Source organism: Fulmarus glacialis, unplaced genomic scaffold (genome assembly GCF_000690835.1).
Source record: "Fulmarus glacialis isolate BGI_N327 unplaced genomic scaffold, ASM69083v1 scaffold36271, whole genome shotgun sequence".
NCBI lineage: Eukaryota > Metazoa > Chordata > Aves > Procellariiformes > Procellariidae > Fulmarus > Fulmarus glacialis.
The window spans coordinates 56-13,770 of NW_009191528.1; the positions used below are offsets into that span (position 1 = coordinate 56).

Sequence of the window (13,715 nt, forward strand, 5' to 3'; positions counted from 1 at the left end):
GAAAGCAATTAATTGGGTGAAATTATCTCAGAGGTGAAGAAAATGTTCTGGTTTTGGCCATTTGAAACATAGCTTTGGCACATGTTGGCAACCGTCTGAGTTTGCAGTAAAGACTTATGAAGGCATGCTTGGCTGTATTCTAGTATGGAGAAACTTCATAACTTGTGCCTTTCACAGCTAATACATGCAACCTATCTTTTGATTAATTTTTCTTTGGGTTTTTATGTGGGGTTTGTGTTTTGTTTTTTTAAGATTGCAGGATCTCTTCCAACAAGAGAAAGGGAGAAAACGTCCATCAGTACCACCCAGCCCTGGGAGACTGAGGCAAGGTGAAGAAAGCAAGGTAGGAGTAGCAGGCTAGAAGCGACTTAAACTTTTTTTTTCCCTAGGGCTACACAGCAGTCTTAAGACTGGCTTCAGTTCACTTAGTAAACTTTTTTTACTGCATCATGTAGTTTTCAGCTGTAAAAGCTTGAATTGCAGGTTAGTATATGTATCTTTTCCTAAAGATGTGAACCAAGAGCCATATTACACAGAAGACGACTAAGTATGAATAGGATTTGATGATTTTCTGTGGCGTTTGTGTAGTGTTAATCTGAATACTGACAGCGGAGAGCTACAGTCATTGTCAGGCATATGCCTAGATAGGAAGGAGGTCACCTCGTTAGACCCTAGCTTGTTGCCCATCAGGTTTATCCCTTGTGAAAAAGAAAAGGCAAAAATTATGGGGAGAGTCAGAGCAAAGAACACAGGAAGGACTGATAATGAATTCGCAGGTTCATCTCTGTTCTGTGATGTGTCCCGTGGGAGCTGGCTGAGAGGATGTATAAATGATTTTGGACTGCTGCCTCAAGAGCTCTATCTAAGGGTACAGTTGCCAGCATGCTGAACAACCACCCTTTGGGGAGCTGGTACTTTGAGAATAAGCATCATACAGAGAGGCTGATCTCCCAATAGTTCTAACATTAGCAAGGTGCACTAAGAAACCCCATGAGACCCTGGGTTTTCTCTGCTGCATGCATACGTGTCCTTTCCACTTAACACATATTTGTTAGATGCTAAAGCACACTTAACCTTGATCTAGCAGCAAGTAGGTTTATATAGAGGAAGAGTGTAGTCTTTAAATCAGCATACAGAGATGATAGCAATCATAAGCATCTTGTGAAGCTGGGTTGCTGTTGCCTTGTCTTTTTCCTGTGGTGGCAGATACAGTGACAGTGCAGTGGGTGGGAGTGCTCTGTTGTGGTACCTGTGCTTTTGCAAGTGTTCTGCAGAGGAAGGGATACAGCTATAAAGAGCTTGGCATCAACATTGGTATTTTGTTATTTTTCCTAGATCAGTAGCATGGATGCTTCCCCACGCAATGCTTCTCCAGCACTGCAAAATGGAGAGAAAGGTCTGTTGTTTATTTATTTATTTATTTTTCTTAAGGTACTAAAAGAAGCTTGCTGTAACCCTTTCCCTGACATAACATGGGAGCCTTTGTCAAATTTGGTAATTTAGAGAAACAGTGTATCTCCATTGTGTCAGATGGGAATAAGCCAATTTCTGGCCTACTATTATAAAAAGCAAAGTCTGCTTCTAATATGAAGTGGAAATACTGATGATACTAAATTGGCCAGCAAGGGTTTTCCTTTGAACTTGAGTTTAAAAACTTGCAGAGGCTTTCTAAATAACTGAATAACTGCATGGAATTTGGGAAATGACTCTTGCCTTTTCTGTGAAGTGGTTATGGGTGCTGAGACCTCTTACCTGAGAGGCATATTGAGAGTTTGTGGGAACTGAAGGTAGTGGGTATAAGTGTATGCATCTCCTGGAGGTTATGTACTACGTTAATCAGCTTGCCGGTTCCTTTGCTCTGGGTGGCCTTACCTGCTTTCTAAGTAAAAACTTCTTGGAAGTAGACCCTGGTGATAGCTTCACCTGGGAACAAGCAGTATCACTTCTGCGAGCCATGTAAAATGCTTTTGTCTGTCCTTAACTGTCCTTGTACTCTCAGAGGATCGTTTCCTGACTACTTTATCAAGTCAGAGCTCCACAGGCTCCACCCATCTTCAGCTGCCCACCTCTCCAGAGATTGTATCGGAGCATATGACTGGTGCCAACACACTGTCTGAACAGGATACAACAAGCAGCTCAGAAGGTATAGTTCAGTTGTGTTCTTGTATTCTTTCTCTTGCTTCTCTGTGGCAAGTGTATGAGATGCGTTTAGGAAATGGCAAATCTGGTAACTTTGTGGTCTGCAACCTTGCTTCTGAATTTACAGCTTGAAGTTTGATATTGTGATGCAGACTTACCTTATCTCTGTTCCAGATGTGTTTGATGGACACTCACTGGGATCTACAGACAGCCAAGTGAAGGAGAAATCTACTATGAAAGCTATTTTGGCTAACTTTTTGCCTGGAAACAACTATAACCCCATTCCATTTCCATTGTAAGTACTGCATAATATATATGATGTACAAAATTAGCAGCCTGGTCAAACTGCAGACAGACCCGTGCATGCGTCTTTTGCTCAGTATATAATTTAAATCATCACTTGGGTTTGCTTCTGAATAAGCTATAGAACTTCCTCAAGGCAAGAAGTTTTCTGTGTCCCTTCTAGTTGTTTGTAGGTTACACGCTTTTCTTATTAATGATATCCACCCTTTTGCATATACATTATCAGTTTCTTTTCCTCCTAGCAGGCATGCCTCCTCAGAACTCTTATGGGAGGGGAAGGGGTGGGTGGAAGGGGGAGAAAGGTGCCTTCTAACTTCAGTGCTGCTGGGAGGGAGCAGAAATGTCCTTCCTTAGCAAAGACTTACTAAAGCTACATGCCTGCCTCTTGTTTTTGCTTCCAGACCTCTTCCAAGGGTTGGACTCAAATTGGCTTTGTCTGGGTGTAGGTCAGGTTCAATGGCTACTGCATGTGCCCTCAAGTTCCCCTCTCATGTGAAAACGGGCAGGCTGGAAAGTCTTTCAGCTACTTGGTCTGTGTGCTTTGTAGTGTTTCTTGTTTGACATGAGCCTAACGTTTGGCAGCCTGACTTTAACTTCTGAATCCTACCCCCAGTGTAGTAGTGGAGACCATGGTCTAATGAGGTAAAAGTTAAATGACTGGAACCTACAGATAAGTAAAAGAAAATCTTACAGAAACCCAGGAGGCTTTGAGGAATTTTCTGTGCTAAACTGCTTGTTCAGAAAAGAGTCACGTTTGTCCCCTGACTTCACTCTGCAGGCTATCCTGCAGGACAGTCAAAACAAACTCAGGCAGGTTTTGGTGCCATTAGAAGCAGTGGCTGCTAAACAGAAATAGACTCTTACTCTAACTTGGAGCTGGTCTTCTGATACAAGCAGCTTGCTTGAAGTGCTGATTGCCCTAACACATTACCATTTAGATTTAACCACATAGCAATGAATGTGTCTAATGGGAGAAGCTGATCTGGGGAGCTTTGGTTCCATGCTGAGACTTGCAGCTTGTGCCTGGGCGTGCAGTGATGAGATCTGGGTTTTGAGCAAAACTTAACCTTTTCTTTCCACAAACTTTTATGATCTACTAATAGTCACCCTATGTTGTTTTCATTTAGTGACCCGGATAAACACTACCTAATGTATGAGCATGAACGTGTACCTATTGCAGTCTGCGAGAAAGAACCAAGCTCCATCATAGCTTTTGCTCTCAGGTACTGGTGTGATTTTGCTGTTCATCTGACACATGCTGTACTTTTGCAGCTTTTCTGTGTAAGGAATATTTAAATCCTAAGCATGACGGAATTTCTTTGTTCAGCTGTGTTGAGAGTTTCTGCCAGAGCTGAAGTTCTTTACTACTAAGATACAGAAAGTAGGTTTTCCAACTTGCAGCTGGATTTTGGGCTTTTCTTGCCGAACTCTAAATGGATTAGTTGTGTAGTGTTCCCTGTAATGTGATATTGTTAGAGAAAGAAGTGCACTAAATTTTGCTCAGCTCTCCAGCCTGGAGGAAGTGCAACTGAGCTAGGGAACAACAGTTAGGTATTCAAACTGCAATCTGTCCCTTGCCTACCTTTGGTTGTAGCAGCTCTTGCTACTACTCAGCTCTCCAAACCAGCTGCTTCAGTAAATCTTGGGGTTTGCGTGTCACAAGGCAGCAGACTTTTAAAGAAGCGCATTCTTAAATTGTGGGAGGGGGAGAAACAAGGGGAGATTTTTCCTGCAGTATGATCTAGAGCAGCTTCTGTTCTAAGGGAACTAAATTCTAATTGTAAGAAAAAATGAAGGAGAGGTTTTTCTACTGTGGGTTTTTGTTTCCTGTGGTTGTCTCTAAACTGAATCTTTGGGTTGCTGTTACGAAGTCTCCCAGAGAACAGCTGACTCCTTTTTTTTTTTTTTTTTTTTTTTTTTTTAATCCCCTCCCCTTCTTTTCCTTTCCCCTTCAGTTGCAAGGAATACAGAAATGCCTTAGATGAGTTGTCCAAAGCATCTCTGAAGAACAGTTCTGAAGAAGGACTACAGCCGAACAGGTTACATGCAGGAACTACAGTACATAGAGCAAAGGCACAGTGATTGTAGTGAATAAGCCAAAGCTAGGATGGGGAAGGACCCTGAAAATATGCCTTTGTTAGGATCTCTGCTTTCTGATGGGATCTGACACATTCCATGCAACCAACACATACTTGTAGTATCTGAGTTTCCATTTCATGTTGGGGACTGTGCTGGTTCCATCACCTGATCCCTTGACTGTGTGCATGGTAGGGATTACTAGGCCTGCTTACCTTTTCTGTGGTGATGGATGGAACTGTTGCTAAGGAGCCCTGAGAGGTTTTTCTCAGGGAGGTGGAGGAGGACAACGTTGGAGAGTCCCACACCATTACAACTTTAAACTGTATCCTCTTCCCTTAGCAGTACTTAATGTTAGGCATGGAGGAGAAATAAATGTACAGGAGTAAAGTGTGTCTCAGGTGGCGGTATTTGTTGGGCTCATGACTTTTTTTCTTTCTCCTTTCAGCACGTCAGACAACAAACCAAAGAGCAGTAGCCCTGTCCGCCTGCCTGAGGCTAACATGTGTCCATCAAATCGCAATGCAGAACCAGAACAGCGTAAGACCACTTTGCCAAAATCATATCCATGATGCTAATCTCAGCTCAGACTTGAGTCCACTTAACCTGGGTTCTAGCTCTTGTGAAAGTTAAGTTAGAACAAAGAAAATGCATTCTGAGTTGAAATTGTGACTAGTCTTAGAGTTGACTCAATGTAGAACATGGCGGGGTGGTGTTTGTTTGGCTTTTGAAGTCTGTGCCCGTGATCCTTTCCCTGGTTCTTATGAGATCATACTATCATTCCCTGATTTAATATGTTATGATGTAGTGGACCTTGGGTTGTTCTTGACTCTAGCCTGGGGTATGATGTCAATAATATGTTCTGACCTCTTTTGGCACTGCCTTCTTTAAAAAGATGAAAATAAAATATTTCAAAATGGAGAAGTGAGGTTCTTACTATGTTAAAGATGCTCACGCTTGGTCTGTATTTTCAAATGACTCAGCATTCCAGAATGCTACTCAGAACAGTAAATCAGCTAACCTGGTGGACCTTGATTGCCTGCAGAATAGCAAATGAGTTACAGTTGAATGACATTGTTCCTCCAGTTAGAACAACGAATGGAGAATGCTCGTTTGAATCATGCTTTTATTAAACTGCCTGTGGAAATGCCAAGGCCAATTTCTTTATTCCTTTTCACTGTAGCAAAGAAACCATCTGGCGTTTTGTCTTTCTTCCGTGGCACGGGAGGGAAGAGCCCAGACCTTTCTTCCCAGAAGAAAGAGACCTTACGTGGTGCTGACAGTGCCTACTACCAGGTTGGACAGATGGGCAAAGAGGGAGCAGAAAACCAAGGAGCTGAGCCTCAAGGTACAAGACTGCTGAATCCCTCTTCTGTCTTGGATTGTTAATTCTCCCAAACTTCATTTAAACTTGTAAGGCCCAGAATGCACTCCTGCTCATACTTTTTCAACAGTCCAAGATTACTCAACATGCATTGAAAATGAATGATTTGAGTGTCAAATGTAGGTTTCTCCTAAAGACATTGCTTTACTTTATAAGAAGGGAAATAGGGTCTTTCAAACCCCGGTAACTATAGGGGCGTTGGGTAGTCTGGGCTTGAATGCCTTTGGATTGAGTTGACTCTAGTTAAGCAGCCCAGTTTCTCTTCTTCGCTTCCTGTTTAACTTTCGTTGTTTCAGCTCATGGAAAATGAATGAAGAGAAAACAAAGAGAAAGCTTGTACTTATATGTCCCATGAATAGCAGTGCCCTTCTAGCATACATATTATATCATACAATTATAGTTGTATCTCTAATTCCCTATATATAGTTCCCTCTGTATTCTTGAAAAAAGAAAATATTTTTCTTGTAATGTGAGTTTACAAGTAGTATCTTACATGGCTTTCTCAGTAATAATAATGAACAACCCTGACTGAATGGTCCCTTTATGCCTTCAGATGATGTAGATGGAGGAGATGGACAGAAGAAACAGCTGGTGAATCCCCATGTGGAACTCCGTGAGTAGTTGCAATAATAACTTGAAGTCTTAGCTGACAAACTCCTTTCTTCATGCAAATGTAATGGAAATCATGAAGTAATAATTATTTTTTCTTTTTATTGGGCAGGAAGGAAAAACAAATCAAGAACAGAGCAATGCAATTTTTACATACTGTAATCAGTCTCTCTGTTGCAAAAATACCCCATAAACCTTTTCTTTTTTAATTGATCTTTTGCGTTCACTTTCCTGTAAGTTTTCCATTTAAATCCTATTGGTTTAAACTTCCAAAGTACAATAGGCGTGAGAGAAGGATGTTTAGCACAATAATATTCTTCTAGACATCAGTAAAATCTGTAAGTGTCATCTCAGGTAGTCAGTGAGTATTGCATGCTGTTATTGAGTAAGACCTTTTTTTGCAGAGTTTTCAGACGCAAATGCCAAGTTCTACTGCCGGATTTATTATGCTGGCGAGTTTCACAAGATGCGTGAAGTGATACTGGGGAGCAGTGAAGAGGACTTCATCCGATCCCTCTCTCACTCTTTGCCCTGGCAGGCACGAGGTGGCAAATCTGGGGCTGCGTTCTATGTGACCGAGGGTAAATGCAGCTTCTTCCCCCTTCGTAATTAGAGGTTATTATTTAGGGATGGTGATTGTTTAATCCCTGATTACCTCTAGCTAGAGGGTTGCTGACTGTGAAGTGGCCACTCAGAATGGAAAGTTAAGTGGATTGTTCTGGGATCTTCAGTATCAGATTATTTGTCCCTTTGTATGTGCAGGAGAACAAAATGTAGTTCTGTTTTTCAGTAGTAGCAGCTAGGGAGGCCAGTTGAGCAGAAGAGTTGTACTTTCTTAGGCAGGCTTCAGAAAACAAAAACTTGATCATAATTCTTGAGTATAATAACCAGGAAAACTGGTTATTAAAGACACAGTGTTTCTTATAATCCCACATGCTATAGTTGATTTATAGGATTTTTTTTTAACTGTGGCTGATTCTAGGCCCCTACTTAAAACAGGTCTTGAATGGAAGGGTCTGTAGGCTGTTTCTGTTGTCTGTATAAGAAGCCCATGTAGCTGAGGTAATCTAACTTAGGCAGTCTCTTCTCCCTGATTTGCTAGAAGGCTGAAATCCAGAAAGGCTGAAATACTGAAATTCAGAATATATGAAGTAAAAAAGTTTCTAAAATGAGCTTCTGTAGCTAAGGATTTAAAAGAATTGTAGTCCTTTAATTCTTCAATCCACTTCAGCTGTGTGACAATCCTAAAGAACTTGCGAAGAATATATCACTTACTGTATGTAACCCCGTTGCCTCTGTCTGATGTTAAAACAGATGATAGATTCATCTTGAAACAGATGCCTCGTCTGGAAGTCCAGTCGTTCCTTGACTTTGCTCCACACTACTTCACTTACATCATTAATGCAGTTCAGCAGAAGGTATTTTAAAAGAAAAAGAAGTGCCTTTTATTTTAGGCAGTGTTCTATATTTTACAGGCTAGTAACAGTTTTCCATTAACCCCTTTCATTTAAGTAAAAGAAAATGTCGGAGGGTATGAGTTGTACTAATAATGTGTTTTTAAGGTGAAAAGTGGGAGTTTTGCTAGAGCTTCTAAGCCGTGATACACAATCAGACAGAACAGTGGCGCCTCTGGTATTTGATTGCTGATTGCCTGTACACAGAGATCTTACCCCATGTCTTCTCTTCATCAGAAGCCCACAGCACTGGCCAAAATCCTTGGGGTATATCGAATTGGATACAAGAACTCTCAAAACAACACTGAAAAGAAGCTGGATCTGCTTGTCATGGAAAACCTTTTCTACGGCAGGAAAATGGCTCAGGTAAGAACAAAGTGTTCCATTCCCTAGCAGTGCAATTCTGACCGGGAGCAAGAGCACGGTTACCACTAGCCGTCTAGGTAACTTTTAACTTTGCATGTGCTGTCGATATCTAGCACTGCTCAAAGATTATAGTTTGTGCCTGTTTCCTTGTTATGTGAGCCTCGGTAACTTGATGTCTATATTGGCTAGTTCAGATAGCTGTAGTGCACGCTTAAGTTTTTAGAGGTCTTATTTGTCCCTGCAAGTCCGGTGTCTGAGAGAAAGCATTGCCAACCTAATTAGGAAAATGTGAAACCTTTTTGCAAAGCTTTTAGAAGAACTAATTTGGATTACAGTCTAATTTGTTTAGGAGAGCCTCACTGACAGAGATGGTAAGCTACTGTGTAGTGGGGGGGAAACTAATAATGTTTTGAACCCGCTCTTCTCTCCCTGAACCACTTCATGTGTGGAACAAGATTTTGAGTTCAGTCTTGCTCTTAGTAAAGGAAAAGCGACCTTTATGAAGCAGTAGAATGAAGACCCTAAAATGACTGAGGGAAAATTCTCTTCAAATACAGAGTTGATGCTGAAATGGAAGTTCAAACAAATTTTGCTTCTAAAACTAGATAGTATCAATTCTTTCCACTTTGCTTCCCAGTGCCTGACTTCAAACGGGATATTTGTGGGAGGAAGTGAACTGAGAGAATTCTAGGTAGATGTAAAGGATGTTGTTGGTTTTGTTTTTATTTGTCTGTTTTCTAAATCAGCAGTGTGGTCAGACACTAGAACAGAGATCTAAAGAGACTATGGACTCTATCCCTGAAGTTAGTCAAATCTTGACTGGACAGGGCTTGAACAACCTTCTCTAACAGGACCTGCTTCAAGCAGGGCGTTGGACTGGAGACCTCCAGAGGTCCTTTCCAACCTAATGGTGGTCTGTCTCTTGCCTTGCCAAGAGATGTTAAACAGTGCGTCATGCAAGACCCACCTCCCTCTTCACTGGCTTTATATTTGTCAGCCTAAAATTTGTGAATTGAGGTGGCAGAGCTTTCATGTAGGCTTACATGCTACTCTCCACTCAGGAAACTTTTCGTAGTATGAAAATGTTTTTTGTTAACTGTCTTCCTCCTGTGGAGAAGGAAAGAGTTGCCCTGCCGTGTTGCCTTCTCAAACACTGCAGTTAGGTATGTTGAAGTCTTTAACCTCACAGAACAATGGAAAAAAGTGGTGCTGTTCTCAATTTGCAGGTTTTTGACCTGAAGGGCTCCCTCCGGAATAGAAATGTTAAAACAGATACAGGCAAGGAAAGCTGTGATGTAGTCCTGCTGGATGAGAACCTTCTGAAGATGGTCCGGGACAATCCTTTGTACATCCGTTCCCATTGCAAGGCTGTGCTGAGAGCTTCCATACACAGTGATTCCCAGTTCCTCTCCAGCCACCTCATCATCGACTATTCCCTGCTGGTGGGTCGTGATGATACCAACAATGAGCTGGTTGTTGGGATCATTGGTAGGTTGTCTTTTTGTATTTTCTTGCTTTCAGCTGGTGAAACTGCTTTCTTCTGGTTTAGGTGTTTATAGTACTCTTAGAACTGTACCACCACCACCAGAGATGTATGTCAGGAAAGCTTGTCTTCTCCCTGATGGAATGCCACCCTCACTTCTCATGGGTATTCAAAGTGGAGGCAGGAAGTCTTCTCTCCAGCTTTTGTATGGGCTTGTATTAGCATTTGCATTGCTAAGAATATATGCAGGAGGCCTCACAGGTAGTGAAAAAGCAGTCAAGTTGGTGTTTAACCTACACGTTGACTCCAGTTGAAGTAGGGAAGGTTATTTGTATGCTTTTATCTTCAAAAATCTTTAAAGTTAAGTTCAGTAATGTTTACATAGCCATTTAAATTTTAACTTGTGTGGAGGGGATCTAAGGAGAAGCAACATTGGTAGGGATGGAAGAGGGAAATTAAACGTCATGGGATCACTTGTGATCATGTAGTCTGACCTGGATAATATGCGTGGCAATGCAGTAATTACCTTGCCGCAACCTCCGACTTGTGACTGCAAAGTAGAGCTTCATCTTTAGACAGGCAAACTTGTATTGTGCAAAAGACTTGGAGATGAAGCCATTTTGCAGGATGTGGAAGTGACTCTTGGAAATGAGACGCTCTTGAAACCTAGCTCAGAAATGCTTCCAGATGAGGTCTTAAGCCAGGAGGTGTGGATTACTCTTTTTCTGATAAAGCTTGAAAGCCATTTCAATAACACTTCTGGTTGAGAATTGGAAGTCTCAGCTACAAAGAACTGCAAGTTGTTATTACTTTCTAGTTTTGTAGACTCTTGAATATTTGGGTAAATGGGATGAGACTTTGCTCCTTCTGTACGTGTGGCTTTTTGTTGTCCTATGGAAAGTCTTATCTGATTAAAGAGTATATTTTACAGGATGTTTAAAGCTAACAGTTCCTTACTATGGTGAGAACAGCTGTTCATCATATGAAGGAGCTTGTTTAACACAAATGTCTTCAAGAAGAGAGAACATGCCTGCTGTATCAGGCTATCACAATGTCTCTAAATGATACCCTGAGAACCTACGAAATAGTCAAGCTAAATTTGCGGTGGGGGCAGAACTAAAAACCATTAGCTTGGACTAAGTTTGGATCTGAGGTCAGAATCTCTACCTATTTTAGATCCTAATGTGATACAGTAAACAAGTAAGTTAGGTCTGCGAGGAGCTGTGAAGACTTTTTTATTTGTAGGCCCTGTTCTGTGGAGCTCTGGGTCTTGTGGCATGAAGTGACAATAGTTAGTGCACAAACTGGTGATATCAATCCCAAAGCACTCTAAGGGAGCATTTTCAAAGAGTGTTCAGATAAATGGGTAAGTGTTAAGATTGGCAGGTCTGGATGAGTTTTGTGTAAAGCACAGCTGAGGTGAAACATGTGGATACTTATGGTGGCCTTTTGTAAATCTAGAAACAGTAAATTCTAAATTGTATAATTACAGTTGTAGTCAAATGTTAGGAGATAATGATATCCAGCAATGAAAAACTTAACTTACTGCAGCTTCAACTTTGCAGACCAAAATGTTCATGTGCTTGTAATGACTGCGCATGCTTTCTCTGAAAGGGGCTTGGAAACAATTCTGAAGTCGTCTTCTCCTTGCAGCCCCCTCTTCCGAAGTGTTTCCAGTCCTCCATATCATGAAGTTAGAAGTGTTTGCTTTCTGTTACAACCTGTAGGTGGCTGCAATTGTGAGGAATACTACTACTGCTTAAATGGATAGGTGTCCAGGTCTTGATACTGCTAGCTGTTGCAGTAAAGTAGTGGGAGCTGTTATGGTGAACTGGGGCTTCTTGATATTTTTCTGGGATGAGGATCAGCTAAGTAACTCTTGGATAAAGACAGACATGCCTGGGCAGTCTGTTTTTGTAGAGGCAGGAAGAGTTGATTGTGATCTTGCTGGGCTTTTGAGATACCGTATTCACCCTACCCAAATATAATGAATACTCTGGAAAGTGAGGCAACTGGTAGGGAAAACACTGAAGTTCTTCGGGCTATGGAAGCCTACTGGTTTCTTGCCCTTTTTGAGGAGAAATAGATACATTTTAGAATAGTGTTACTTGGGTTATAGCAGATACGACATGTTTGTGTGTTAATTTTTTTTTTTTTAATTGCAACAGACTATATTCGCACTTTTACCTGGGACAAAAAGCTTGAAATGGTGGTGAAGTCAACTGGCATCTTGGGAGGACAAGGTAAGTCCAGAATCAAAGCAAAACTTTTGATCATGTTTCCTCATTACATGGAAGCTTCCAATAACTGTGCTAATAAAGCCACAACTTCCCCACCATGCAAATTTGCAACACTAGATTAAGTTATCCAGAACAGGGGAGGGAATAACAAGTTTCAGAAAAATTAATACATTGATCTGCCTCCATGAGTGACCCTTTAAGTACTATAATTCCTGAGAATGGAGTAAAGGTCATCTACTTATCAGACTGTTCTTTTCTGTTTCTTAGTTACCAACTGCTCAATACAAATTTAGTCATCCATCCAGAGATACTAGCAAAAAACCTTGCTGCCTGGTTTCAGAAGATGTTTTCTGAGTCCAGAAAAGCAGATATACTCTGAGCTGTTAGTGTGGAGGAATCCTTATCAAACAATTGACTCCTGCCCATATTTTGAGGACCTGAGGAGTTCCCTTTGTGGAAGCAGAGTACCTTTTGTGCATCATTGCCTAGTGTTGGCCACATGTTAATAGGAGGGCTGGAAAGAGAAGGGAAGGGGAACACTTGATGTACCACTGCTCAGGTGTCTGGAGAAGATAAGAGAATATCCATAGAGTGAAATTCTTGATGGGAGAAATTTGCATCTCTGCTAGAAAACCTCAAAGACCTGTAAACAGGAGATGAGAAGAAGAAACAAACTGATCAGCGCTGATGTAAAAAGCCTAGATGGTTCCTCCAACTTCAGGTATCTCAATTCAGTGTTAGGCGTCCAGACCTTGGTCTGTCTTCTCTCCTAAAGGTTTAAAATAAATTAAAAAAAAAAAAAAAAAAAAGGCAGTTGGTTCCAAGACCCTTACATGTATAGTATGCCTTCATGATTATGCTGTCTGGTGTTGTAATCTCATGTGACATCTGTCTGTACTGCAGTATACTCTTTAGCCCATTCCTAACTGCTCTTGACTCTTACACATTAGGTAAGATGCCAACTGTGGTCTCTCCAGAACTGTACCGGACCAGGTTTTGTGAAGCTATGGACAAGTATTTCCTGATGGTGCCAGACCATTGGACAGGACTGGGCCTGAATTGCTAAGCTAAAGCCCATATTGGGAAAGCACAAGAGGACAATGACATTATAGGCCACTCTCTTCCTGCGGTCTGTCCAGCAGTAAGCAAGAGGATTGCAGTTCCATGTCTACACTGACCGTGTGCGTCATGTCATGAAGCGTGAAATCTGCTTCTTGCACTTTAATCCTCTCTTGGAGGCTGATAAGCGAACCAGCCTCACTAAGGATCTAAGCTGTAAGGTACCACTGAACAGCATTGATAAGAGACATTCCCTCTGTCAGTAGGGAAGGTGATGCTATCTCCATGTAAGAGCACTGAAACAGATACTATCCAGTTCATGATAGTGTAGAAGTACGTGATCTCTCTAAGTCTTGCACTGCCTAAGTGGTGTTTAATATGAGCAGCTCATGTTTCTGTAGTGGATGCGTGGTACTGCAAATGTGAAATAAACCCCCCTCTGTGTGTGTGGGTGGGTGAGAGAAGAATGAAGTTAATTCCTGAGTTCTGCTATTGTTGCAGTGGTCTGTAGTTGACCTGTTTAGGATCCATTAATAACTTGTCCTGCTTATGCTCTGCAGCTTCAGAGCTCTGCAATTTTTCCTGGGTTCTGTAGACAGTAT

General features: G+C 41.5%; 1 protein-coding gene across 1 annotated transcript; it reads left to right on the top strand.

Annotated features, from left to right (window-relative positions):
- Positions 1–252: 252 nt before the first annotated feature.
- On the top strand, positions 253–13,666 carry LOC104083298 (1-phosphatidylinositol 3-phosphate 5-kinase-like; the record flags this gene model as incomplete). Its single annotated transcript, XM_009586729.1, has 14 exons — positions 253–343; positions 1,336–1,396; positions 2,000–2,143; positions 2,314–2,434; positions 3,570–3,665; positions 4,967–5,058; positions 5,702–5,866; positions 6,456–6,515; positions 6,916–7,092; positions 7,826–7,929; positions 8,203–8,331; positions 9,558–9,819; positions 11,983–12,057; positions 13,005–13,666. Coding segments are annotated over 14 exons (1,693 nt in total), but the record flags the coding sequence as incomplete, so codon positions are not given.
- Positions 13,667–13,715: the final 49 nt, after the last annotated feature.